The sequence below is a fragment of the Equus caballus genome, chromosome 29 (assembly GCF_041296265.1).
Source record: "Equus caballus isolate H_3958 breed thoroughbred chromosome 29, TB-T2T, whole genome shotgun sequence".
NCBI lineage: Eukaryota > Metazoa > Chordata > Mammalia > Perissodactyla > Equidae > Equus > Equus caballus.
In genome coordinates, this window is record NC_091712.1 from 21,230,921 (window position 1) to 21,257,649 (window position 26,729).

Consider the following 26,729-nt stretch of genomic DNA (forward strand, 5'->3'; position numbering starts at 1 on the left):
TATAATACAATCAAACATCATATAAAGAATACCAAGACAACAGACATTTTGTTTAAAAAGTTAATATAAAGGTCATATATATTCACACACATATCCCATACATGATTGTGGTAGAAATTACAAAAATATTTCAGATTTTGAAAAATCACATGAATAGAATTATATCACCAAAAAATGTTCAAACAAAAACCTGCAAATAAATATATGTAACCACTATTTTTGACTCATGGGATATTATCAGAAGCCAACATCATCTCCCACTACCTTTTTAAATATTCAGGTATTTTTTCTTGAACCCAGGTAGAAAAACCTTACTCTCAAGTAGTAAGTCCATAGAGTTCCTTTAACTCACAAAGCACTGAACAGCCAGCCCCCTCTAACTATAAAAACGCCAAGTCACAGTCACCCAGCTAGGCCAGGCTCCAAGCTGACCACTTGCAGCAGGGGTCGAAAGCAGGCATGGTCCCTTTCTTCTTCCCTGCATAATTTCATCCCTCCTCCCTCAGCAGGCTAATTATAGTTTGATCCTGCCAGGGTCAAAACTGTAGGGGGTAGTTGAGTATTTATCTGGCTCATACTACTGTAAGATGGTTTTGAGCAGTTGGAATCTGGCAATTATCTTATAGGTGACTGTACTCACAGCTGTTGTCACAAGCAACTCCCTTGACCTGAATGAATGCAATCCATTTCACTGGCTTTTTTTTGCTTGAGGAAAATTAGCCCTGAGCTAAAATCTGTGCCAATCTTCCTCCACTTTATAGGTGGGTCTCCGCCACAGTATGGCTGACGAGTGGTACAGGTCCACACCTGGAATCCAAACCCACAAAGCTGAGTATGCCAAACTTAACCACTATGCCATGGGGCTGGCCCCACGTTGGCCTTTCTTTCTTCACTTTTTTTTTTTTTTTTTTAAGATTTTATTTTTTCCTTTTTCTCTCCAATGCCCCCCGGTACATAGTTGTGTATTCTTCGTTGTGGGTTCTTCTAGTTGTGGCATGTGGGACGCTGCCTCAGCATGGTCTGATGAGCAGTGCCATGTCCGCGCCCAGGATTCGAACCAACGAAACACTGGGCCGCCTGCAGCGGAGCGCGCTAACTTAACCACTCGGCCACGGGGCCAGCCCCCTTTCTTCTTCACTTTTAAGGAATCCAGAGATCCATTTTGGATTATTCTCTTCTGAGGTCTCTTCATACCTCCAAGTGGCCCTTTTGCCACTGTATCTAAAATGGATCTCCCAGAATGGCTCACTCTCTTTCATGCTTGATGGACACCTTCATAAGCATTCAAGCAGTTTTTGTCAAAACAAATGCTGAGAGTGAAGAGCAGGCTCAACAGTATTAATCAATATTAGCAATTAGTATCAATATTAGCAATTCTTCTCCCTTCATCAGCCAAAGGTTCCAGGTTCCTCTCAGGTTCCAGGTTTCCTGGATATGAGTCAAATATCTGCTTCCAGAACTGTAGGAGATTCATATCAAGCTTTCCAAACTCGGTTTTATGAGAAATAAGCACCCTCTTACCTCCCTTTTTTGGCAGCTTTGTAATTTTTTTTTTTCCTAAAATACACTCTCAAATTCACATAAATTCCTAATAAATTAGTTACCTATTAAAATACTATATGATGTAAGACTGAAAACAACATAGCATTTCTAGAATAAAAAGAATGTCTAAAAATAAAATGTATCAATTACCAAAAGCAATCAATTTAATAGATATAGCTTACATGTGAACTCTGGCAGACTAGTGGCTTTGAAAAGTTTACAAGTCCTCTCTAAGTCCACTCTTATTAAACTGCTTTGGTTGGAGTGTGATTCAAAATAAGTCAGAGAGGTTTACTTTCAGCATGATGATGTGAGGAAGTTGACAAATCCTCTCCACTTTAAAAAGAGCAACTATTAAGTTGGATAAAATTCTTTAAAAACTCTGGAAATCAAGTGAAGAGCTACAATAAACTAAGAAGTGTTTATCCCTGAAAACCATTGAAGTCCAGGTAAGAACAGGTACGAGTGTGTGGTGGTGTGCTCTCACATCCCATGCCAGAGGCTGCTGCCACTGCCAGAAGGGACTCGCTTGACTTGATGCGGAAGGTAAAGCGGGGTCTCAGTGGTAACCAAAGTTCTCCAGCCTGAGGCTGCAGTCCTGTTTGGGAGTAGCTGGGTTTGCTAAATGCTCCACATGCGCAAGATTTACCAGAGGCACGCAGAGCAGAAATGCAAGCTGGTTCAAGCTGCACATCATGGGCGCCAAAGTCTGAAGATGTGCACTAGGGAGAAGCAGAGCAGCCCACTAGAAAGCAAAAAGCAGGGCAGACTTGCAAAGGACGTGAACACTGAACATACTCGCCAGCCCACACACAGACCCATCAGCGGAACGGAGGGCCTGGCTGACGGGGATTGAACACAACCTCTGTTCAATCTTCGGATAATGCTAAGCTATGCAGACACAGTAGTAACCCTACAGAAGCAAGATTTAACATTTTAAAAAATAAGCAGAGACATCAGTGGCTGCATACTGTAGTAGACACAGACTTCACAAATTTACTGAAGATAAGTTACTAAACAAAACAGGAACAACCCTCTGGGGAGACAATCAGAATCCCTAATTGCTACATTATCTGAAATTCAACAAGACAGCAAAGAAACAAGTGTGACCCTAAGGAAGAAAAGCATTAAATAGAAACTGAGTGTCTCCAAATGTTGGATTTAGCAAAGACCTAAAAGCAGCTATTATGAAAATATTCAAAGAACTAATGGAAGTCATGTTTAAAGAACTAATGAAAACAATGCAATGCATGAAGAATCTCAATAGAGAGAGACAATATATGAAAGAACACACAGAAACCTGGAGCTGAAGAGCAGAAAATTTGAAATGAAAAATTTGGTTGATTTGAGATGGCAGAAGAATCAGTAAATTTGAAGCATCAACAGAAATTATTCAATCTGAAGAGGAGAGGGAGAAAAAACAATGAAGAAAATGAACAAAGCCTCAGACATCAGATCAACATCAAATCTATTAACCCAAGCACAACAAGAATCCCAGAAGAGGAAGAGAGAAAGGACAGATAAAGATATTTGAAAAGATAATTGCCAAAGCTTCTCAAATTTGACAAAAATCATTAATCCACAGATCCAAGAAGTTCAATCAATCCCAAGCAGGAAAATCACGTGGAGATCCACACATAAACACATTACTGTCAAACTGTTTAAAAGACAAGGCGAAGAAAAAAATCTTGAAAGCAGCAAAGAAAAAAAAACCTATCACAAAAGGAGACCAAAATTATGAATAGCTGACTTCTCATGAAAAATAATGGCAGTCAGGGGTCTGTGGGATACCATATTCAAAGTGATTAAAGAAGAAACTGTCAACCATGCACTCTATATCCAGCAAAACATTCTTAAAAACAAGGCAAATTAAAGACATTCCCAGATAAAGACTGAGGACATGATTATATAAAGCAGTAGTAACGTCCCTGTATTGTTAATTTGTAACATATGATGACAAGAGCACAAAGAAGAGAAGAAACGGAGATACACAGGAATAAAGTTCCTAAATTTTACCAGAATTAAATTTGTATTATTTTGAAGTTCTGTGAAAAGTTATGATGCGTACTTTCATCCCTAGAGTGACCACTCATGTAATGCAAAAAAGGAGGAACAGAGGGATCACTTTAGATATGAGAAAAACAGAAAACAGAGCAAAATAGCAGATCTAAAAACAACTATATGTATATTAAATATGAATGAACTAAACACCCCGCTCAAATAACAGAGATTATCAGACTGGATAAAAAAAGGAAGATTCATTTAATAAAAAGACTTGTATTCAGAATACATGATCTCTTATAACACATAAGACAATGACCCAAAAAAGGGGGGATGGGGTAAAAGATTTGAATATACATTTCTCCAAAGATATACAAATGGCCAATAACTGCACAAGAAAGGATGTTCAATATCACCAGTCCTAGAGAAAAGTAAATTAAATTCACACTGAGACACCACTTCACTACCCATTAAAATAGCCTTATCAAAAAGACAGACTATAAGAAGTACTGTACAAGTGGAGAAACTAGAATGATACTTTGGTGGTTGGAACATAAAACTGTATAGTTATTTTGAAAACAGTTCATCAGGTTCTTAAAAAGTTAGACAAAACTTATCACATGACTCAGCAATTTCAATTCTAGAAGTAACCAAGAGAAATGAAAACATGCAGCCAACAAAGACCTGTATACACACACATACGCATACATATACACAGAAAGAGGGAGAGGGATGGAGGGAGCAGAAGAGAAAGGAAGGGCCACAATTTAAAAGAATGGGGCAAATGAAAATAATTCGTGGATCTGGATCAAAGGTATAGGGGAGTGCCTTGTATTATTCTGGTAACGCTTCTCTAAGTTTCAAAGTACATAAGAAATTTAAACTACCAGAAAAGGGGACAAGAATATTGCATAGCAAGCTCCCTCTAGCAACTTCTTCAATGAAGACCGTATCAGGCATAAAAGTTATTAGAAAACTGTAGGTAATTTTAATAAAATCACTTCAAGAATAAATTTGGTTGTAAAGCCAATACAATGTGCTCTAAAATAATTATTTTACTGAGTTAAATAAATTCATCTGTAAATCCTGCAACAACACATTCATATTCACAAAATCTGAACGAAAAGCAAACACAACTTTCCATTTCTAACACAGGGTAATTTAAAAGTTCACTATGAAGTGGACTGACTTTTTGGTTTTATTTTGCTTTCAATACCAAGCATAATTATATAATTCAGAATTTGAAGTGTGTCACTCATTTATTTAACATAATACTACTACTATAAAATAAATGTCATTAGTCAGAGTGATAGTGATGTTTAAAAGAAATACTGTGAAAATACAAGCTGCATTTTTAAAAGGTTATAATCATTTAAATTCTGATTGTATCTGTACGTTTACAATTTTCTACTCTTAGATTTTTAAAAACCATTTTATATATGTTCGATGTGGAGCATGAGTAACTGCATTTTAATGAAGTTTCCACTGATGTATGTAGAAATACGGTTTACCAACAGCCAAATAGCATGACTTTGTTATCAAAGATGAATGGTACGATCTGGAAATAAGGACAATCCTTCAACAATTTTACTTTGCTAACTAAAAATACTTCCCAGGAGCTAAAGGCACAATTTTTATTCACATCCAGTACAATAACCAAGCACAAAGTCATTACTTATTTTCAACTTAATAACTGATTGACATTTCTCAAACAAGTTGTTCTCAATCCTCATAGCTCTTTATTTTCTTTATTTGCTCTTTGCAGTACGTGTCCATCATGAGAATAACCAAAATCAGATAAGTGTGACAAAAGACTGACAAAGTATTTCACACCCTTGAGTGATGTCAAGTCAAGAATGGAGGGAAAGCATTGCAAAAGGAGATTCCTGCAATGCTACTTATCTTCTTGCAATAAACCCAGCAATGCCTCCATTTCAAGAGAGCTATCATCTCACTTCCAATTTCTTCCCCTCAAGAACAATCTGAATCTCCTTGGCATCCAAAGTCTCATAGGTCAACAAAGCTTCTGCTAGATTCTTATGCTCTTTTGCATGAGTCTTCAAGATATGTTTCGCTCGTTCATATGAGTCCTGAAATAGTAGATATGTAAGAGGCAGAAAATTTAGGAGAAGCAAAAACCATAAATGAGAAAAGAACTTTTACATATCCTAAAAAATGTGAAATCTACTGATTCCTATTTACAAAAGATAAAAACATTTAAAAGCTTGGTTCCCAAAGAAAATATTTTCATACTTTCAGATGCTCTGTTTTTTTTTTTTTGAGGAAGACTAGCCCTGAGCTAACATCCGCCACCAATCCTCCTCTTTTTGTTGAGGAAGACTGGCCCTGAGCTAATATCCATCTTCCTCTACTTTATATGTGCCCATCTTCCTCTACTTTATATGTGGGACACCTGCCACAGTGTGGCTTGAAGAATGGTGTGTAGGTCTGCACTCAGGATCCGAACCAGCGAACCCCAGGCCACTGAAGCGGAACGTGTGAACTTAACCACTGTGCCACCAGGCAGGCCCCCCAAATGCTCTATTTTTAACCTCACAATCTGTCAGCTAGATAACTGAAGACTATTTAGACAAAAAGGTACTCACAAAAATAGAAATATACACTGCTTTTTAAATAAGGTCTGTGATCACAGAAATCTATTTTTCTATTCAACATACATGTTAAAAAGGAAAGAAAGTTGGCTACTTTTGCCTCTCGGGATTTTACCTATTTACTGAATCTAAAATGGCCAGAAAGGATATATTTTTACACTCTTTTACTTCCCAACACTCACTTGTCAATTTGTGACAAGTATAACACAGTATTATTAGATGATCCTTCATTTTCATACATTTGATTTTTTTTTTTTTAATTCTTCAATTGTCTTTCCAAAGGTGAGTTTGGATTATCAGCTCACGAATAATGGCACTGATAACAGTTCACTTTCGGCACTGTCACAACATTTGCCTGTACAATGTCTATGCCAATATTTTAATATTTAATCACATTTTTGCCCTTATAAAACTGAGTGGAAAATGTAAAAATTAATTGATCAACACCAAGAATCATAGGTCATATAAACACAACATAATCATTAGACATTCTAAACATAATCTTTATGTTCTAGTGAAATAAATTAAAGAAAATATATAAAACATTAGAAATATATTACAGAAATCTGTAGCTAAAAATCAAGGATGAATTAGTAATAAATTTTAAAACTCTCCTGGAATGAAGCCCTAACTTTCTAACACGTAAGACTACTTGGTTGTTATGCTACTAGTAATCATTTCCCCTTAATAACAATGTAAGTTTGCCATCTAGTGGAAAGAGTACCTACTGTCTTTCCAAAATCTATCTTGTTTCAGAAGGAAAGAATTCAAGTTTTGCTCTTCTGTTTTCTGAGTTTTCAGAAATTTTGCATGAGGCAGAAATCTACCAACTTTATATTAGCTGCTCCCTCAGCCAAAACATCACAAAAGCATGTTGATTTCATTACATCAGTACTTCTTGAACCAACCCACGTTTTTCAATTTCTACTTTCACCACCTTAATCCAAGTGTCCATTATACCACAACTAGATTACCACAGTACTAACTGACCTCACTGATTTTACTCTTACACGTTCCTTTACCCTCATCTCTCCTGGACACTGAAGTCAAAAAGACCTGTGTTTGGCTTATTCTGCATTCTCAGCACTTGGACACCGCTAGGCACAAAGCAATACTATTTTTTGAATAAATATGTCAGAGTGGGAAAGCAATAGAGAGTCAATAATCAATATCCCCCATTCTAATACTTACTACGGTTCTACAGCTAAAGTAGAATGGAATATTTATAATCACAGATATAAACTGTTCTTAGACTACAGCCAGAATAAAATAAAGATCCAGTCTATGACCAGAGGTTCCCTAACAACATATTTAAATCATGGCTGCAGTGGTGCGCCTGTTATCTTTATTACATATAGCGACATTTGGACCTTTCAGTTATTTTCTAAGTACCTAACAGTTTAAGCATATTATGACTAACGAGATAAATAAGCATAGAAAAATATGTTCATTACCCTTAGAAGGATTCTGATTTCTTGTTCAATAGCAGATTGAGTTTCTGGACTCAGTTTCCCTGTATCACTGTAGGTCATAACTCCAAGCTAAAACCAATGGGAAGAAAGAAATTGAACAGAAAAACCCCAACTAATAAATGTACAGAGGAAGTACTATCCCATACACAAGGAAATAAATATTATGGGAGGCAAAGAAGCAATCATGTAAAAATGCCTTTGAGGGCAAAGAAATCTCATCATTCTTCTCAAAGTATAGTACTGAAATTAAAAGTGTGAGCAAGAGATAAAATTTTACATCCTTAAGTATGGTTATGAGTACCTTCCTAAAAATGTCGGCAGCTTTCCAAATTCAGAAATCTACAACTCAGAGTGTTAGAACTGCTTCACGGAGCCACAGTCACAGCGTGGGAAGGTGAAATAAGGGCAAAGGAAGCATGCTCAACAAGCAAGCCTTTTACGTCATAGGAACAGAAAAGGCTCAAGAATTTATCTTATCATTTGGTTAATTCACAGAGTAATAACTGTTACTGTTCAAGCAGCTAGAATGGAAAGAGAATACTACATTTATTTCAGAAGATAACATTCAGTTTAGAATAAGCTGTGTCAAATCTATTTGGAATGAGAGAGGGATAATAATGTTATTAATTTATAAAGAGACCCCTCTCTCACAGACACTTGGCACATCATCATGTGATATATAAAGAAGGATTAAAATTAGCTATTACCTTTTCACTCATTCCAAATCTGGTAACCATTCGCTTTGCTATTTTGGTTGCATTATCAAAATCACTGGAAGCACCTAAGATTTTCAAATACATGCAGAATGTAATGTACAGCACAGGGAATAGAGTCAACAATATTGCAATAACTATAGAACAACAGATGATAACTAGTATTATCAGGGTGATCATTTTGTAATGTAAATAAACGTCCAATCACTATGTCATATACCTGAAACTAACACAGTACTGTATGCCAACTATACTTCAATCATAAAAATAATAATAAATAAAATAAAAATATACATAGAACTCAATTTTTAAAAATATCTTTAAACCAGCCAATGCAATTTGAATGAAAGCCATGCTTTACAGCCAACCTGTTGTAATATGATCAGTTCCAAATATAAGCTCCTCGGCCACTCTTCCTCCCATACTAACATCCATTTGTGCAAGCAGCTGAGCTCTAGTCTCATTCCATCTGTCATTCTCAGGCAGCAGGGACACCTAGACAATTGAAAAACAGAGAAAAACCTCAGACACAGGTTTGAAACATGTATATTAATAACCAGAATGATCACTGTTCTCTCACAACCTTACTTAACACCATGACGCTGAAAGCTCAAGGACATTTAGTAGAGACGGTCATCAGTGACTGATGACAAAGCCAGCAACTGATAAAATAAGAAAAATTTTTTATACAGAAAAAGTGCATTTTATAAACAAGAGGTAGATAATATTACGATAGGACTGCTTTATCTTTAGTTGCACAAAAATGTTTAAAATGTTTATAATTAGAAAGATACGAGAATGAAACTTGTACTCATTGAGAAAAATCTTAGAACTACTGAACCAGTCACTGTAAAACATAATTTCTTTTTAGCAGGAAAAGAACAATTACATATTTAAGAAATAGACTGCTGTCATTCCTGAATTAAATTTCATAATATAAATATACAATATCTGAAATATTAAGAAAATATTCTTTATTAGCAGACAAATTTCACAAGTATCTCTGATTTCAAGATGGTTCAGGAAGTTAAAGAAAGTATTAATATACTTAGGAAGTAGCCGAATTTTCTTTTTCTAATGTTTCAATGGCCATTTCCTACTTAAGCTTCTGGGGAGTGATGTCTAAGGGAAAAGAAAAAACTACAAGACGCTTACATGTCCAAGTGTTGGCCCTCGTGGCATGATTGTAGCCTTGTTGATAGGCATCGCGTCTTTAGTGTAATATGCAATAATAGCGTGACCAGACTCGTGATACGCTGTGATGGTTTTGTTTTTGTTATCAATTTCCACACTTCTACGTTCAGGCCCTAAGGACAAAAGTTTAATTAAGTAAAATTCCCCAACAGGAAGGTATATTTAAATGAATGAAACATATTTGCCTTAAAGTCATTCTTAGAGTAACATATATCATGATTCAATATTTTAAACAGAGCAAAAGTTTAAAAAGTTAGAATTCACCCTATGACACATAAACCACGATGATTTGTCAACTGAAAACCAAAACTGTAAGAACTATCATCTGAATTCTTATAAAGAGGGAAAGCTTAATTCTATTTCTAGAAAATAAACTTCCAATCTAACAAGAACATCATAACTAACCTGCTATTTTTGAAGTCAATTCAAGATTTCAAATCAAAATTAAATACAGAGACTAAGTAAAATTAACTATTCTTTTATCAGCAATATCAGACAAAAGGAAATATGTGGGCTGCGCCTTGCCTCCAAATGATGTAATCATATGAGCTACAATATATTTGTTCTGGAAGAGGCCAAACTGTGTTGCTCGTTTCAAGTATATATTTTCATGTTCCTATACCTTTCTTTTTCATAACCTTTCTCTTAAAAAGAAGTACTCTCTAACATAATGAATAGTATAAGATAGAAAAAAACCTACCCATGAGAATTTTATCTTTGGAAAACTCTAGCTCCTTCATGGTCACCATTTCTTTTCCATCAACGGCTGCTTTTAACGCAGCTTGGTTCACAAGATTCTCCAACTCTGCCCCGGAAAAGCCAACAGTGCCTCGAGCTATGATTTCAGGATCAACAGCTGTGTAGACAGAACACAATACTGAAATTCTAAAACCAGCTCTTCACAAAGAAATCACATTCCCCCCTCCAAAAAAAGAAAAAAGAAAACTGAGGTCCTAAACTATAATTTAAAATATTTATCTTAATGAAACTATAAATTAAACTTACATTAGTAAATTCTAAGGGAAAAACGCCAAAACTGCCATTAAAACTGCCAGTGGGACAAATCACAAAAGTCCTTAAACCTAGGCAACTATGAAAGACAAAGAAATGCAGCATTGCCAGACAAGATTTATAAACTTTCAATTATGACCTCTATCGTTATGAGCCTAAGCACGAATTTAAAAAGCAGACTCACAGATAACAATAGATACTTTGTTTTCTGAATCTCACCTTGAAATACTTTGGACACAAAAGCTCCTCTTACTATAGGAATTATATTTGGTTTTATAAACTGATTCAGCCATCTTTGAAAATATGGCAGCTTAAACAGCTGCTTTTATTACTCATATGGGTCCATAATATTTCCATGTGTTTTGTTTTACAGTTTGCTTTCTCCTCTTTTGGCCCCAAAGTGACTATATCATGAAGTACAGTGCTCACGATATACAGATGCTTTTTCTATTATTTTCTATTTTACGTTCATCTCAAAAAACATTTATACATATATTCATCTTCAAATAGCATCTATCTGAATACTCTAAAGAAAATTTTGTTTAGAATCACAACTCAAAATGACAGAATCTCCTGGATACATAGTAATTAAGGAATAGACTTTTTTTAAAAGTATAAATGAAGAATAAAAAAGACGCATAAAGGAACTGGTCTTGGGGCCAGCCCAGTGTCACAGCAGTTAAGTTCGCATGTTCTGCTTCAGCAGCCAGGGGTTCGCCAGTTTGGATGCCAGGTGGGGACCTACGCACCCCTTGTCAAACCATGCTGTGGCAGGTGTCCCACATATAAAGTAGAGGAAGATGGGACAGATGTTAGCTCAGGGCCAGTCTTCCTCAGCAAAAAGAGGAGGATTGGTGGAGGATGTTAGCACAGGGCTAATATTCCTCAAAAAAAAAAAAGGAACTGGTCTTTTACAACATTTATCAAGTAAGGACCACAAACAACATAGTTTGATATAATTTTATAAAGATAATGACGTTTGTTTTATGGAATTAGACTTACACTGATCAAACTTTATTTTATTGAGATACCATTTTAAAATTTCTGTTCGACCTTTTACATCCGGCCTTGGAACTGTAACTTGCATGTCAAAACGACCAGGACGTATTAAGGCGCTGAAAGGAGAACACAAAAAGAACACATAAATGAACAAGCTGACTATGCCAAACATCAAGTTAAATAGGACTGACACACTAAGGAGGGGAGGGAAAGACAATGGGAACCAGAGGTTAGATGGAGTGTTGATCATACATGATCAGATAGTTGCTTGTAAAATATGGCTCAAATGACAGTTTCAGTACCCAGAAGGCAGAACAAAGGTTCATATAGATACACATGTGCACCTAGAGGGCACACATCCCTCAGCAACAAACGCACCAGTCAGTCAGTCCAGAACAAATAATCCTACAGCAGTCTATTATGAGAGCTACACACCCATCTTAACTGCTGAAATACAGAATGTGACAGTCTCAGGCAAAGAAAAACTATTAGACCAAATGAAAATATGAATAACTTCTATAATAAAATGAACAAACCTTAGTACTACAGTAAATTTTACTTTAAAATGCTCTCCACAGCAACCCAAGTGCCCATCAACTGATGACTGGATAAAGATGATGTGGTGTATGTATACACAATGGAATACTACTCAGCCACAAAAAACCAAAATCGTCCCACTCACAACAACACAGATGGACCCTGAGAGTATTACGTTAAGTGAAATAAGCCAGACAGAAAAGACAAACACCATATGATTTCACTCATATGCGGAAGACAAATTAACACATGGACAAAGAGAACAGATTAATAGTTACCAGAGGGGAAAGGGGCTGGAGGTGTGGGTATAATGGGTAAAGGGGCACATTTATATGGCGACTGGCAAATAATAATGTACAAGTGAAATGTCACAATGTTATAAACTAGTATAACCTCAATAAAATTTAAAAAAAAAACATTCTCCATCACCCAAAATTGTATAAGCAAAGATTCTTTTAAGAACTTTATTGAGACAGAATTCACAGATCACAAAATTTAAACTGAATAATTCAGGGATTTTTAATATTCAAAGTTATACAACCATCACCACAATCTAATTTTAGAATACGTTCATCCCCCAAAAAAAGGAACCTCATATCCACTAGCAGTCATTCTCCATTCTCCCCAGCCTTCGGCAATCACTAATTACTTTCCACTGTTATGGATTTGCTTATTCTGCACATTCCAGATAAATGAAGTAACATAATATGTGATGTTTTGTGATGGACTTTTCTTTTAGCATGTTTTTAAAGTTCACCCATGTTCTAACATGTATCAGTACTTCACAAAAATTTTCTTTTAATACTTACTTGTCTAATGCCTCTGGGAAGTTTGTGGCCCCTATGATGATAACTCCTTCATTGGGTTTAAACCTATTTTTTTAAAAAAGCAGTTTTTCACTGAAAATTAAAACACATATATACAAACATTCTACACAAAACTGTTTACATCATTAATCTTAACAATAGCAAAGAAAAGGGATCTTTTTCATGCCCAAAATGATAAGACATCCCTAATTGTTTTTTAAAAGGAACAGATGTTCAGCCAGTACACTTTAATAAAACTGCTAATAATAAATCCCCAAATCATCTGTGATTACATACCTTCACAATATTTGTTCTACTTAGGAAGAGATGACTTGACATAGAAAGCTTGGTTACCTGACTAATTTTTGAAAAATTATTTTCAAATTTACCAATTCAAATTATTTGCTTCTAGACTTCCTATTTGTTTCCAGAATGTCTTGTATGACTTTGAGACATTTTTACTTCTCTTAAAGCAAAGCCACCTCTTGCTTTTTATATTATGAAAATTGATGCAAGTTTTTTAATCTCCCACAACGCTTCAAGCTATCACGGATTCTGTGGGAACCAGCATGCTCTCCCCTTTCCATCTCCAACAGACCACTAGTCACAGCTGGAGTCACTGCTTTCCTGTCGGAAGCAGGATACATTAAATGAGAAAAGGCGTAAGCATCACAACGAAGAGGAGCTGATACATGAATGATCCCATTAGTAACGGAAACAACACAACACTTAGAAAAGCCTGTCTTAACTTCTTGCACAAGGGACCATTCTGTTGCCTTTAAATATGCTTTTCCTATCTCTAGAATGTTACCAAAAACATCACCATATCCCACAGACAGAGGAGGATTCCATTACCCATCCATTTCAGCAAGAAGTTGATTTATGGTCTGCCTTGAATACGGATGCATTGGAGATTCAATTCGCTTGCCACCAACAGAATCTAATTCATCAATGAATATAACACAAGGAGCATTTGCTTTTGCTTCCCCTACAAAAATAGAAAAGATTCACGTAAGTTTAAAGATATCAACAGTTTTTGAACAAAGTCAAACATATTAAAACCTTATAAGATTGTCAAAAGCCAACAAAAGACACTCATTAGGGAGAAAATACACAAAAGCCCTTTTTTTTAAACCTATTTTTAAGAACAACAGCCTCAGAACAAAAACAACTATACAACATAGAATGATCTAAAATAAAAAATTGAGTATTCATTCTTCCTAGCTGTACAGATATCATATACAATCAAGTTTGAGGCTAAATACTCTTTAATTACATACTGCAGCATTGATGAATAAAATGAAAACACAGCTTTTCAGCAGCCCTAAACCTCATCTACACTTCTGCTAACTCTTCGGACTATTTAAGAAAGAAGTCAAGTTCCGTTTTAGCTCACACATTAAAATTACCCGAACCCAGAACCCGACAAGGGCTATTTCAGCTATCAATCATATTCAAGAAGCAAAGAAAGGGTAAGAAACCCTCTTTCCCTAAAATTAAGACAATTTCATATTGTATGAAAGATACATTAAAACGTACTAAAAAGATTTCTTATACGGCTGGCTCCCACACCCACAAACATCTCATCAAATTCTGATCCAGAAGCATAATAAAAAGGAACATCGGCTTCTCCCGCCACAGCTCGGGCAAGAAGTGTCTTTCCTGTCCCTGGTGGTCCAACCAAAAGAATTCCTAAGAGAAAATATAAAGAATGATTCAAATTAAAAAAACTCTGATATGAACCTATAAAACAAATAATTATTAATTTACATAGCTTTGAGGTTGAAGACACATCAATGGCCAATATTGAGAAAGAGCATAACGTATCTGTCTTTGCTAGTGACTGACTTCAGGATCTTCTCCATAACTGGCTTTCCCGTATCATCTAAATACTCTTTACACATCAGCCACAGACAAGACAGAATCTTGGGGGAAAGGAATATGAACACTTATCACTAAATAGATTAAAAAAATTCACATAAAAACAAATTAAGAGAGTAAACAACCAAATGACTTGATGTTCTTCCATTAAAAAAAGTTGAAAAAAAATCTAGGGACATTTGGTGAAAAATTGAAAACAGACGGGAGAGCACTGATATTAAGGAAACAGTGTTTAATTATTATTTGGTAGGATAAATTATTGTGTTTATTTAAGACAATGTCCTTATCCTTAGGTGACGCATAACAAAATATTCGGATGTAAAGTAGTTAATATCTACAGCTCTCTTGCTAACTTTTCCATACGTTTCAAAAATGTCAAAATAACAGTAAGTTTTTCATAAAACCCCTCCTAAATATCCTTAATATTCTCCTAGTATTGCCACATTATTGATTCCGAACTGCTTTAAATCAGAACCCTAAATTAACAAAGGTTCTTGCAAACATTTTTATATATTGCTGAACACTGTAAGCAGAGATACTGGGCAGTATAAAAACAAGCGTTAAATAGGAGTGCCCCCATAACTCAGCAATTCCATTTCTAGAATTAGAACGTAGAATAATATATAAATACACCTAAAATTTATCCTAAGGAAATAAGTAGGCATGTAGGCAAAGCTTTGAGATATTAAGGTGATCATCACAGAGCTAATTTTAGTAGCAAAACTTCAGAAACAATTTAAAAGTTCAATATAAATGGTTAAAGTACAGTAAAACATATAGTGGCAGGACACCATAACATCATTAACCAGCTGAGTGTCCTACAATTCCACTCAATTCTGACACTATTTGCCTGGAGATAGCATCAGATCTCACAGCTTAAAGGCTGGGTCCCACAAGACTGCCCCAGCCCCCCACCTCAGCCACCAGGTGCAAGTCCAGGTTATTACCTGTCCATCTGACCAACAGGCTATAGATCAGGGGACAATTAATTTGCTAGAGCAGCTAACAGAATTCAGAGAAACATTTTACTTACTAGATTAGCAGTTTATTATAAAAGAATGTTTCTGGCACAGCCAGATGTAAGAGATACACAGAGCAAGGCAGGGAAAAGGGACGAGCAGCTTCCATGCCCTCTCCAGGGGCACCACTCCAACTACATCTCCACGTGTTTACCAACCCTGAAGCTCTCTGAATCCCATCCTTCTAGGGTTTAATGGAGGCTTCACTACTTAGGAATGATTAATCAAAACACTGGCCATTTGGCGATTAAGCTCAATCTCCAGCCCCTCTCCCCTAGGCAGGGCTGAAAGTTCCAACCCTCCAATCACACGGTTGGTTCTCCTGTCAACCAGCCCCCACCCTTAGGTGTGTTCCAAAAGTCACCTCAGTAACATAAAAAGACATCTTCAGCACTCTCATCATTTATGAAATTCCAAGAGTTTTAGGAGTTCTGTGCCAGAAAATGGGAAAAAAGACCAAATAGATATTTCTTACTATAAAGCACAATATCACAGTCATTAAAAATCACATTGAGTAACTGAGAAAACATTAGACAAAGCCAAACTGAGAAACATTCTATAAGTAGTGTATACTCTACACAACTATTAAGATCATAAAAGATCCCCTAAAAAAGGCTGAGGAATTTTTTTCATACTAAAGAAAAAACTAAATATTGTGTGTGAACCTAGACTGGGTCCTGAAGCTGGGGTGGGTGGGGGAGATGCGAAGACCTCACTACAAAGGATTTTATTGGGACAACTGCTGATACAGTAGTCCTCCCTTATTCGAGGGGAAAATGTTCCAAGACCCCAGTGGGTGTCTGAAACCATGGATACTACCGAACCCTATATATACTATGTTTTTCCCATACCAAACACTTGTCATGCTGTATGGCCATAACTTTTGTAGTCTGAGCTGAGACAGCAAAACTAGCATGAATTTCCTTTTCCTTCTTCACATTTTCAAAGATAGAAAATTCATTCTCATCACAGATCTTAGAAACCTCAGCATACGAATTTTTTTCTTTCCTTAAGTCAATAACTTTAACCGTTTCACTTAAAGGAAGCACTTTACGTCTTCCCTTCGGTATATCTGAACTGCCAGGATCACTACTCTTGCGCTTTGGGGCCACAATTAAGTAAAACAAGGGTTACTTGAACACAAGCACTACGATACTAACAGCCGATCTGAGATGGTTATTAAGTGACTAACTGGCAGGTGGCATGTACAGCGTGGGTATGCCAGGCAACGGGATGATTCACATCTCAGCCAGATGGAGCGAGATGGCGCAGGATTTCATCACACTACTCAGAACACCATTCAATTTGAAACTTATAAACTGTTTATTTCTGAAATGTTCCATTTAATGTTTTCAGACCGTCGGTAACAGAAACTGCAGATAAGGGGTCACTAGTGTATTTGAATATGACTGTGAATTTGATAATAGTTCTGGATCCATGTTAAATCTACTGATTTTAATAATTGTACTGGAGTTATTTAAAGAGACTATCCTTATTCTTAGGAAATACACAATGAGGTATTTTGGGGTGAGGGAGCAAAATATGTACAATTTATTCTCAGTTAAAAAATTAGATGCATGTAAAGAAAGTGAAACAATAAATGAGAGAAAATGTTAAAAAAACTGTTGAGTCTGAGTTAACAGCACAGTGACATGTCACTGTACTATTGTTGCAACTTAAAGTTTGAAATTATAGCAAAGCTTTAAGCTATCAAAAAGAAAAAGGCTATAGAATGCTATGTTCAAAATGAGAACTTACTTGTAAAACAGCAATTAAGAACTAAACTTTAATCATTAAATCTGACAAACATTAAATTAGTAATATATTACAGTACTTTTTGATGTCAAGTCATGGTAAAAGGAAGATATCTTACCTTTTGGAAGTTTACCTCCAAGCACAGTAAATTTTTGTGGATTTTTCAAGAATTCAACAACTTCCTGTAATTCTTGTTTAGCTTCCTCCACCTAAAGTGACACAATTTACAAAATAATTTAAAATAATGATGAGATTATCATGGCACCCTCTTTGAAAATCGTAAACTTAATTGGAAATTAACTTGGCTTTCTCTTTGTTTCAGTAAACGAAGAAGAGAAAAATGCACACACAAAGGGCTTTCTCCTAACCCTTATTTTCAATTAGGCAAATTCTTCTTACAAATTCCAACAAAAGCCATTTTTAACTTATATTTTCAAGAAATAGTGCTTCCTCCAATTAACAAGGGCTATTACATTCAAAATTCTAGTTAATTTATGTCAGTGGTATTTGATACAAACACAAAGAGTTGAAACTAAGTTTCAAATCCCTAACTTTTTGGACCTGGTAATAAGTTTCAAGGGCAAATTATGTGGACTTAGCATATATTAATAATAAGGGAGTCTGTGTTTAACTTATAACTTTAATTTGTGATTAATTATGGCAATTATGAGGTTGTTTTCATTATAAGGAATTACTAGTAGGTTATAAATGATTCAGTTCCTAACAGATGCCAAAGGATAATGACTAAAATTAAGCTATGGTATACTGATACTGTTTTGTAAATGATTGTGGTAAAAAAAAGTTCATAAGATTTAATTCCCAAAATATAAAATTTTGCAGAACTGCAATCCTTAGCAAGAATAAAGCCCAATCTGGCCAACAAAGATGGCAAGCAGAACACTAGCTAAAAACTCTGATACTTATATATAGCAAGCTGCCTATGAGAAATGGTGAGCAATTTTCCTAGTTGATTACAACTAGAAGTCACAAATGAAACCAAAAATTGAGTGCAGAAGGCCAGATGTAAAACAACAGTGGTGGCAATAAGCTGAACTGAAAAGCCATAGCCCCTTCAAGAGGGCAACACCACAACTTGGCTCTACCAAGGAACAGAGACTTAGTGCGCCAGACTTTAATTTTCCAAGGAAAAAACCAGAAATCTTTATGTGGGTGAAATCTTCCCAATTTAAAAATGTTGGCTACCAATTTAAAGTGTCTGCATATGTACTTATTTACATTCATTTATCTTAAATTACTCTGGCCAACAAATACATTTGTTAACCCAATTTAGCTCACTGGCAGTCAATTTGCAACCTCACATTACACAACTTTAAATAGCTCTCAGTGACAAAAAAGAACTGAAGTACATTGGGCAGCGTTAAAAAAGCTACCTGGGAAGGAGTGCAGTAAAACATGAAACAGATCTCTGGGCCAAAGGGCATTCTGATAATCTAAAATTAAACTCATGACTATCTTAGATTTCCCAGGACTATTTCTAGGAAATGTACAATTGGTAAAGAGTAAACAAGTTTTTTTAGGCTTGAAATGGTTTTCAGAGTTATTCTGATTATTAAAATTTACTAAAATGTTTATAAAGTCAAGGGTTAAAAGCAAAGCTTTGTCCACTCCCAGGCACAAGAGAAGTGTGTTCATATGCTCACCAAGAGATCTGTACAACAACATTCACAGCAGGACTATCTGAGCCAAACCTAGACACAACCACATGTCCACCTACCGTGGAATAAACACACAGTATCGTGGTTTTCGTGGAACAGAACACCATGCAATGAGGATGAATGAACTACCACTCCATATAACACCACGGACGGAGCTCACAAACATCATGTTGACGAAACAAGTCATACATACTACATGTATCACATTTATATAAAATTCAAAAACCGCCCAAACTAACCTACGGTATTAGACAGGACAGTGCTCACCCTCGGAGTGGGGAGAGACGGTCACTGGAAAGAGGCACTAGGCAGGCCCTGGCGTTCTGTTTCCTGAGCTGGGTGCTGACAACATAGATGTGTTCAAAGCGGTGTGTGAAAATTTATTGAGGTGTACATTTACGATTTGTGCATTTTTGTGTGAGTTTGTGCATAAAATTTATGTTTAAAAAAGATCTGGCTAAATTATCAAAAGAATTTCTTGAAATATTCAAAGAGATTTATATACTACAAGAAGACCAACATACATTTAGTCAAGGTAATGGCTAACTTTAAATTGGAGGAAAAAGGAAAACAGTAAACATCACCTACTATTCAAAATACACTTTCTCTCCCCAACCTCTGTGGTAACAGAAATCCTTGAGGAAGATGAAATCTATGGAGGAAAATAGGGTTGGAGGATCAAGGCAGCGAATGAAGGTATGAAAGCCCTTATGAATGTTTCCCTTTATGTTCAGGAATTCTGGGCAAGGAAATGACATTCCTATACAAGCTCTTTAAGACCTGGTGAAATTGATCACAGCTACTTCTAGTGGCATACTATTATGGTAAATGCTACTGAAATACTTTGCTCCACATAAACTTAGATTTTACAGCAATTATAACATTTATTCACATTATCACGGGAAACTGTGAGGATCCACCTTGCGATGTCCCCCTTGCCTAATGTTTGGTTGTCAACACATCTTCTCACATTTTGCACTTCAAATGGTCTCATCTGAAAAGAAATGTGATGTACTGAGTAATGAAGTACATACACCGCAGGGAGAGAGTAAGGACGCCTTGCTGACCACGGCCTTAGTGCAAGCTCAACGTAAGCAGGCTCCCTGACTGCAGCCCTCAGACATAACGAGAAGGGCCCTCTGCACTGACGCGTCTAGCTTTCAAATAGTCACTGCACCAGCCTCTTCCTCTACTGCTCACTTTTCACAATCCCAGCAGGGTTCACAGCTACTTCAACTGCAAAGGAACAAAAGGACCGCTTGGTGTAAAAACTACCGTAATGACTCGCAACGCCGTATTCCCCAACAGCCAAGGCAGAAAACAAACGTTCCCTCATCAACAGAAAACAGAGTGTGCAAAGAGGAGGAGCAGAAACAACCTAAGCAGCCTCTTCGGAGTTGGAAGAGTCCTCAGAAGTCATGGCTTTCAAGCCCCTCCTGCAGGAAGAATTTCTTCCAAAACCTTCCTCAAAGACGATGCCCAGCCTCTGCTCGAACACGTTCAATAGCGACACGTCTTTAAGTTACAAGACAATCTGTTTAAACGGTAAAACACTATCATTACGCTTTCTTTCCTGCTCAGTCAGAGGAAAACGCTCCTGTTGATACAACTCAGGAACAGCCCGATGGAACACATGCACAAGGCAAGGTATACAGGAAGGGGTGCAGGGCTCCCAGGCCCTCTTTGGGGGCGCCACTCTCCCAGCACCTCCACACGTGCACCACCCTGGAAGCTTCCTGAACCCCCACTATTGGGATTTTTATGAGGCTTCCTCGCATAGTCATGACCAATTATTAACTCCATTTCCAGTCCCTCTCCCCTCTCTGGAGAATGGGGAATGGAGATAAACGTTCTAAGCTTTTAACCTTGCCTTGGCCTTTCTGGTGAGCAGCCCTCATCCTGAAGCCATCCAGGAGCCCACTCAGAGTCCCCTTATTAGAACAAAAGATACTCTAAACACCCAGGAAACTCCAAGGGATTTAGAAGCTCTGTGTCAGGAACCAGAGGCAGAGACCAATGTACCTATTTTCTATTATTTCACACCTTTACAATCAAATATTGGTCTTATACAAGTAGATAATGTTTGAAGAGGGGAATGTAAACTTTTTAACTTACTCCTTTAACATGTTCAAAGGTGACATTTTTCATCTGGACAGGATCAACTGCAGAATCAAGCCCTGTTGTTGTCCGGAAGCGAACTAACAGGAAGAAAAGAAATGTTTATATGTTTCATAGAATCAGAAAATTCTAACCACCTGATTTTTCAGACACAAGAAAGGAAAACTCAGAAAAATTAAATATCTGAGTTTATATACATTCAATCAGGGTAAGGAGTAGAAACTAGGTCTTCTGGATTGCTAGCCAATGTTCAAGGGAGAGATGATTCACATTAGAACGGCATCTTTGTACTTGCCTGTTAAAACTAAGAATTATTTTCCTTTACTCCTTATAATATCTAATGACAGAAATCTTAATCCAATGGTTTTCAAACTCCAGTATGCAGAAAAATCACTTGAGAAATGTATTAATGCAGGTTTCCAAGCCACATGGCCCAGACCTTCTGGTTTGTAAATTTAGGAAAAGAGCCCAGGAGAGTTTGCATTTTTGATAATCATCCATAATTATCCTGATTCAACTAATCGTGGATCTACACTTTGAAATACATCCCCTTGAACCTAGCATAAAAAAGTGGTTCTGGCATTAAAAAAAAGAAAGGGTGAAGCTTAACAGACTATTTCACTGCTCATGTAGGCTTCTCCCTTTGACAACTGATAATACTTGCCCTTAGATGATACAGCAGTAATGACATCATTCAGTACGAGACAGACAGTAACAGTTTGGTAGGATAATAAAATATTTGAGATCAACTGTGGGGAAACTATTAGAAAGCTTTCTTAAACCTCTCCTCCCTCAGTAAACTTCCACAGTAGAAGGAGCTATAAATGAGTAAACTGCGCAATTTCTAATTTCCTCAGAAGCAGCCAAAAATATTGTCTTTAAGATAAACTGAAATTTAGGGCTGGCCCGGTGGTGCAGTGGTTAGGTTCACACGGTCTGCTTTAGCAGCCCGGGGGTTTGCTGGTTCAGATCCCAGGTGCGGACCTATACAATGCTTGTCAAGGCATGCTGTGGCAGGTGTCCCAGATAAAATAGAGGGAGATGGGCATGGATTTTAGCTCAGCGTCAGTCTTCCTCAGCAAAAAGAGGAGGATTGGCAGCAAGTGTTAGCTCAGGGCTAATCTTCCTCCAAAAAAGAAAAAAAAAGATACACTGAAATTTAGAATGATGTAGGCAAAAGTACAGGGTTAACAAGAAATGCTTAACATAGTAAGAACATACAAGTTAGGCGACCAAATTTAAAACAGTAATTTTAGAATGGAAACTAACAGTTTTAGCCTACTAAATTATTTAAATACCTAGATAGTTATTGGAATGTGAATAAATTTGCAGGAGAACCACTTGGACGTAACAAAAACTTACAGTAATTACCCAAAGGTATATTTTGCTTAATATATCAATTAAGAAACATAAAAGAATAATCAGAACTCATCCCACCCTCCTACTACCCCACCAATCTCACCCTATTGTCCTGATACTGGTTCTTTTTGGGAAAAAAGGAGACAAGAGAAGGTGAATCTAGGTATAAAAAGGCTATTCCTGGATGTCAAAACCTAATCTCAGGTTTGATGCCACAAAAAACTTTAAAAACATATGGGGCTACATGCAAGTTCTGGGATGAAGTCCTGATCCAGGTCAATCGATGTTCTTAACTGGACATTAGTTTTTGCTCTCAAGGTAATCAATCACAAAGAGTAGAGAACACAGGGTGAAAACTGAGTAGCAGTTGAAAAGGCAAGTGGAACCACTTACACCTGACATTAGTACTTTATATTAAACTGGCAAACTGAAAAAATAACGGGACTCATTTAAAGTCTTATTCTTAATATATTTTTAAAACATCCAATTTATTAATTTGTCTTTGAAACAGATGACTATTTCATCTTGTATTGCTATTATAAATTCTTCAACATTTTAAAAAATTTTCTAATTGGACAGGGATCATTTTCTAAAAACCTGGGACACTAACCATTACTCGAAGTTGAAATAACATTTTCACTCTAACATAATCCTGGGAACTTTAACAAAATATTAATCATCTATCTCGAAAACTTGAATTTGTACAGTGTCTGAAGGAACTTTGTCATCCACAAAGCGATGGGAATAAGCCCTCAGACGATGCAGACCGTACACAATCACAACAGATTAAAACTTTTCTACTTCCAAGCAAAAAACAATCTCAAAGTGACCCAATCTGAGAAATCCTGACTCAGGAATTGAAGGCCTAGACCTATAAACATAAATGTTTTCTTTCTCTAAGTCTTAGGTAGACTAACTATGAAAAATAGATGAGTATTTAAAAGATTTTTTTAAATAAGTCAGATAAATAAAAAGAGCCTTTACCAGATAAAAATGGGTTTTTTAAGAGTCCATAAATGCCAAATAGCAGCAGAACAAACAGAATCAGACGGGTTCGTCTTAGAGAATCTGGAGGAGAAAGAAAAAGCCTTAAATCAAATGACATCAACGAGAAATGACAGCTCAATGAGACGCAAACATCAGGTTAAACTGATGATGATCCCATTTCATCACATGCAATCTTGGAACCTGGCATCCTTCTGCAGAAGTGCCAGGATTTCCTTTCAGCACCCTCTTACCATAAACTTCATGGAGTCACTCATGCTTCTATCCTTGACTTTGGTTTCTCACTTGATAAAGTGAAAGTGCCAGTAGGTATTTCCATTTTTACACAGCTTAAGTTACAAACATGGTAGAATATAACCAAGAGAAAGTTGGATGATTGTTAGAAAAGTTATTTACAATCACTTGAAGGTAGGACTACAACTTCCTTTCCAACATTCTTCTCAAACACATGGTGTCAAATCAACGTACCATTGGTTTTTTGTGTTAGTGCTTGAGCTTTCAGAAAACCCTCTGCAAAACCAGTTTTAAAAGCATCTTGATGAGCTTCAGGTATGTTTTTGGTTTTCATGAGTTTGTCCAAACTCTCAACATCTGTTCCTCTGTCCCGCAAAAGAAATCCCTAAATACACAAACAACACATCAGTATTGGTTGACTATATAGATAACGACACTCCCCAGAAATATTGTGACTTGTGACCACTCACAAAATAATTCATTAAAATTCTACTATTTCCCATTTTTATTATCAATGTGAGGAGTTAGATTAAAATTCAGCAATACATCTCTTAATCAATGGCTAGGAAACTAACACTGGACCCTAGACCTGCATCGATCATTTAATATAAAGAAACTCTCTGAAAGAACACTACTGAAACAGTTGATGGCACATTCCTTTATCTCTGCCAGAGGAAAATCCTCATTCCTATATTAAATGTTTATTGAACACATTTCATCTATTTGGCCCTGTGTAAGTTCTGAAGACACAAGTAAATAACTAATGATCTGAATGTTTTCAGTCTATAGGGGAGAGATGCATAAATAACTAAAAAATCATTTTGATATTTTGTTAGAAATGCTAGGTATGGTGGTAAAATAAATGCTGCTTAAGGAAGTCAGGAAAAGCCTTAAAGAGATTGGATATCTAAACCACAGGGAACAAACAACATGAACAATGTGACAGAGGCATGAAACAGCAGACTTTAGTGCTCAAGAACTGCAAGCAATCTTCTGTGACAGGACTTCAAAATGCCAAGCGAGGAGGAGGGTAGGGGGACAAAGGGGGTGGCACATTGAAAGATGGGAACAGAAAAATGGTAGGCAGGGGCCAAATGATGCAATGGCCTGTGCACCACGGCAGGAGTCTGACAATAAAGCAGAGGAATATAATTATTACATTAATACATGTTAGACAGACTGGTGGTGGCAGTCTGGAAGCTAGACTGAAGGTAGCAAAATGAAAGGCAAGGAGACTAAATGAATGTTTATTAGAGTAATCCAGGCAAGAAATGGTTATAGTCTAGCTATGCAGTGGAACTGGGGATTATGAGAGAGAGATTCAAGAAATACTTAAGGGTCGGCCCAGTGGTGAAGTGGTTAGGTTCACACGCTCAGCTTCAGTGGCCCGGGGTTCACCGGTTCTGATCCCGGGCACGGACCTATGCACCGCTTATCAAGCCATGCTGTGGTATGCATCCCACATATAAAACAGAGGAAGACAGGCATAGATGTTAGCTCAGGGCTAATCTTACTCAAAAAAAATAAATAAATAAAAATAAAAAAGTATTTAAGAGGCTGGATCAATAGAACTTAACCAATTCATGGATGTGGGAGGTGGGAGAAGACGGATAAATCAAGGTTGGTCCCCAGGTTTCTAGCTGAAGTGGATGCTACTCATTAACACAGAGAACACACATGCAGGTATAGGCTGGCAGGGGAAAAAAATCAGGAGGGAGACATCTAATAGGCAAGTGGAGAGAAAAGCCTGGCACCCAGAAGGTGTAAAGATCACACAGGTTATTCGTCCTTTTTCATAAGTGGAAAGATGGCAGCAAACCAATCAGCCAACAAAAGAAATCAGATATTGAAGGTTCTCATTTTAATAACTCGAAAATTACTGCTTTTTCGAACCAAAAAAAGGTCTAATTACCTTCACGAATGATGGTGCTATATGCTGTGTTTCTGCTAATCTTTCAGAGGTAGACTGCAGACGTCGTGTCCTTGATTTCAAAGTTTTAAAACTCCGAGCCTGTATGAAAACTGAATAAAACAGGAGCATATTTACCTCTCATTGTAAGTTTCTATAAGAAAAGAAAATTGCCTAAGATTCAACACTCTGCCACCATACTTGTACTTCCTACTTTATCATCTTATTTTTTAACACTTCATTGCCTGACACATCAACATACTTATCATTAAAGTCATCAAAATGGATTGAATCTATACAAATAACTTTACATTTTCTTGGTAATTTAAAATGTTAAAAAAAAAAAAAAACAGTAAATGAGTATCAAATAAAAGTCAGCATCTCCTAATTCCTCCAACCCTCATCCTGCTCCCCAGAAGTAACCCTGTTAACCATTCTGTGACTAAACTTCTATGCACTGAAACACATGCTCTTTCTATAAAAATAGCACGTAACTTTTTGCAATTGTCTTCCTTTACTTAACAACACATCATGGACATTTTCCAGAACAGGTCAGATAGTGCATTTGGTTTAACGGCTGTTCATAGTTTTCCAATTTATCAGAGTACGGCAATTTATTCAACTTCTTCTCTACTATGGACATTAGTTGTTTCCTGTGTTTAAATGCTAAAAATAATACTGCAGTACACATTCTTGCACATATTATCTTTCGGCACATGTGAACTAATTCTTAAAAGTGAAACTGTGAGGTTCAAATTATTAGACACTGAGAAATTGCCGTCTAAAAGGCTATTATCGATTTTTACAAACACCAATGAATATGAATGTCCTTTTCTCCATACTGTTGCAAACACCGGATGTTACAAATACAAATTTGTACAAATCT

The 26,729-nt window shown here is 36.6% G+C and overlaps 1 protein-coding gene across 1 annotated transcript in view; it reads right to left on the reverse strand.

The window, feature by feature from the left end:
* Window positions 1-5,163: 5,163 nt before the first annotated feature.
* The window catches only part of YME1L1 (YME1 like 1 ATPase), a 44,915-nt gene continuing 23,349 nt past the window's right edge, over window positions 5,164-26,729 (reverse strand). Inside the window, exons 5-19 of the mRNA XM_001495933.7 lie at window positions 25,847-25,956; window positions 24,169-24,319; window positions 23,680-23,763; window positions 21,334-21,416; window positions 17,661-17,751; window positions 14,427-14,579; window positions 13,743-13,875; window positions 12,891-12,953; window positions 11,548-11,660; window positions 10,235-10,390; window positions 9,496-9,647; window positions 8,709-8,835; window positions 8,335-8,408; window positions 7,610-7,696; window positions 5,164-5,633 (exon numbers count right to left, since the gene is read on the reverse strand). Coding sequence (XP_001495983.2) covers window positions 5,490-5,633; window positions 7,610-7,696; window positions 8,335-8,408; window positions 8,709-8,835; window positions 9,496-9,647; window positions 10,235-10,390; window positions 11,548-11,660; window positions 12,891-12,953; window positions 13,743-13,875; window positions 14,427-14,579; window positions 17,661-17,751; window positions 21,334-21,416; window positions 23,680-23,763; window positions 24,169-24,319; window positions 25,847-25,956 — 1,721 coding nt within the window. The 3' untranslated portion in view covers window positions 5,164-5,489. The remainder of the gene's footprint in view (window positions 5,634-7,609; window positions 7,697-8,334; window positions 8,409-8,708; window positions 8,836-9,495; window positions 9,648-10,234; window positions 10,391-11,547; window positions 11,661-12,890; window positions 12,954-13,742; window positions 13,876-14,426; window positions 14,580-17,660; window positions 17,752-21,333; window positions 21,417-23,679; window positions 23,764-24,168; window positions 24,320-25,846; window positions 25,957-26,729) is intronic.